Genomic DNA, 1,754 nt, shown 5'->3' with positions numbered 1-1,754 from the left:
GCTGACCTTATTGGGAGCAGAATCAGAGCCTGGATTCGTGGATTTTAAAGAACAGAGCTGGATTCAGAGGTGAAAACTAAATGAACTGCTCCTCTGTATCCTCAGAACATGAAAACACAGTGCAGCCCTATTACTCAGTGAGGATCTGTTCACTGGAAAATCACCGGGGGAATAATGAGGGGGGAAGAACAAGAGGAGGAGGAAAAGGTGAGAAGAAAAGAGAAAGAGGGCAAGAGAGAGCAGAAAGGAAAAGGGAATTTGCTTTTGATGTCACAGTTCTATCAACTCATGCATTTTTCATGGGTACCAACTAGTGCTAAAATAATGCTGTGCTGACAATCTGAGCATGAAGAAAATCAGCCAAGTTCCCAAACATCGTGATACTGGCTTAAAAATAATGAGATTTACAAAAACTCGAAACTCAAAGCTTTTCTTTCCCTTCTAATTTGTAAGCCTTTCTGGTTCGCATATTCAAGCTTTTCTCTCAAACTTGAGATTTGGAAATGTAATTATTTTTGAGGAGACCTGAGGTTCCAATTTAATGACATCTGCTGAAGAGCTAGAGCTTAAAACAAAGCTAAGTTTTGCAAAATCCCACTGTAATCATAAGAGCTGGCAACACTAAATGTCATAACCATGGCATACTGCACAGTTTTGATGCAAAATGAACTAAAAATTACCAGATGTTAGATACGAGTGCATTAACTCAAATTGCATTTGTGCCCTTTGCTAGAAAGTAATTAAAAACTGAAAGTGAAGCCAGCTGGCAAATGAAAATAAACTGGTAGGACTCAGGAGTTAACCTGTTTTGTAGCTCAAGCGTCATATTTTGTAAACTTAACTAGAAGAAGCGAGCATTAACATTTCTTAGTGCTTTCGATTAAAACCTGATCACTTTTTGAACAAGGTAATTCATGGATTGGATGTAAACATTCTTTTAGGTTTTAGTCACACAGGCTACAGCAGTGCCGATCGTTGCCTTTACTTGCAGAGGTAAAGAAAACAACCTATGCACAGGTGCAGGAAACAGCACGGGACCTTTGTTTGCAGGAACAGCATTTTAAGTTGTAAACTTAAACTATTTAGATATCAGCCTCCAGATATTATTCACCCCAATAGTTCTGTGGAGTTTCCACAGTTATTCTGTAGATTTTTTCATGTGAGTGCGGGACCTTGCGATAATGAACTATAATGGACGTGGACTTTCTGTGGTTTTATGTCTTCAAGCTGGCTAGCACTCTTAAGAACACAAATTAACACCCCCGTTTTAACTACCAATGGCACTGGAAATGCATTAGTATAAAAAAAGAAGTGGTGAAAAATTAATACACTAGTAAAACCATGTAGTGACATTTTCGGTGAACTGGAAAAAAATGAGGCAATGTTAAGGGGCCCACGTACAACTCTTACGCTCGTCTTAATTATATACGCTCTCACTTTCAGCAAAATATATCCGTATGCCCCTGTGCGCTCTGATAGCAGTATACTCCTTGGCTTTCGGGCTGCAACTGAGAGTCTCCGGAATTGCACTGTCAAACGCCGAAACCGCTGCGGATCAGCCGAAGGGAATAGCCCCGCAGGAGACACGCCTGCCCTTGCTCGCAGGGCAGGTACTGAGGACGGTGGCTCCCCCCGGGACCGAGCAGCTGGTGGTCTCCCAGGGGCTGGTGGTCTCCCAGCTGCTCGGCGGCTCCTCGGCGCCCGACGCCGGTTTCGGAAGCGCTGGTAATGCCGGTGGCAAGAGGCGCGGGCGA

At 43.2% G+C, this 1,754-nt stretch overlaps 1 protein-coding gene across 1 annotated transcript in view; it reads left to right on the top strand.

The window, feature by feature from the left end:
• Positions 1-1,457: 1,457 nt before the first annotated feature.
• The window catches only part of BAZ1A (bromodomain adjacent to zinc finger domain, 1A), a 67,643-nt gene continuing 67,346 nt past the window's right edge, over positions 1,458-1,754 (top strand). Inside the window, exon 1 of the mRNA XM_009319459.1 lies at positions 1,458-1,744. Coding sequence (XP_009317734.1) covers positions 1,458-1,744 — 287 coding nt within the window. The remainder of the gene's footprint in view (positions 1,745-1,754) is intronic.

Source organism: Pygoscelis adeliae, unplaced genomic scaffold (genome assembly GCF_000699105.1).
Source record: "Pygoscelis adeliae isolate BGI_AS28 unplaced genomic scaffold, ASM69910v1 Scaffold71, whole genome shotgun sequence".
Lineage (NCBI taxonomy): Eukaryota > Metazoa > Chordata > Aves > Sphenisciformes > Spheniscidae > Pygoscelis > Pygoscelis adeliae.
Note: the sequence above shows the minus strand (reverse complement) of the source record. Positions and strands in the feature narration are given on the sequence as shown.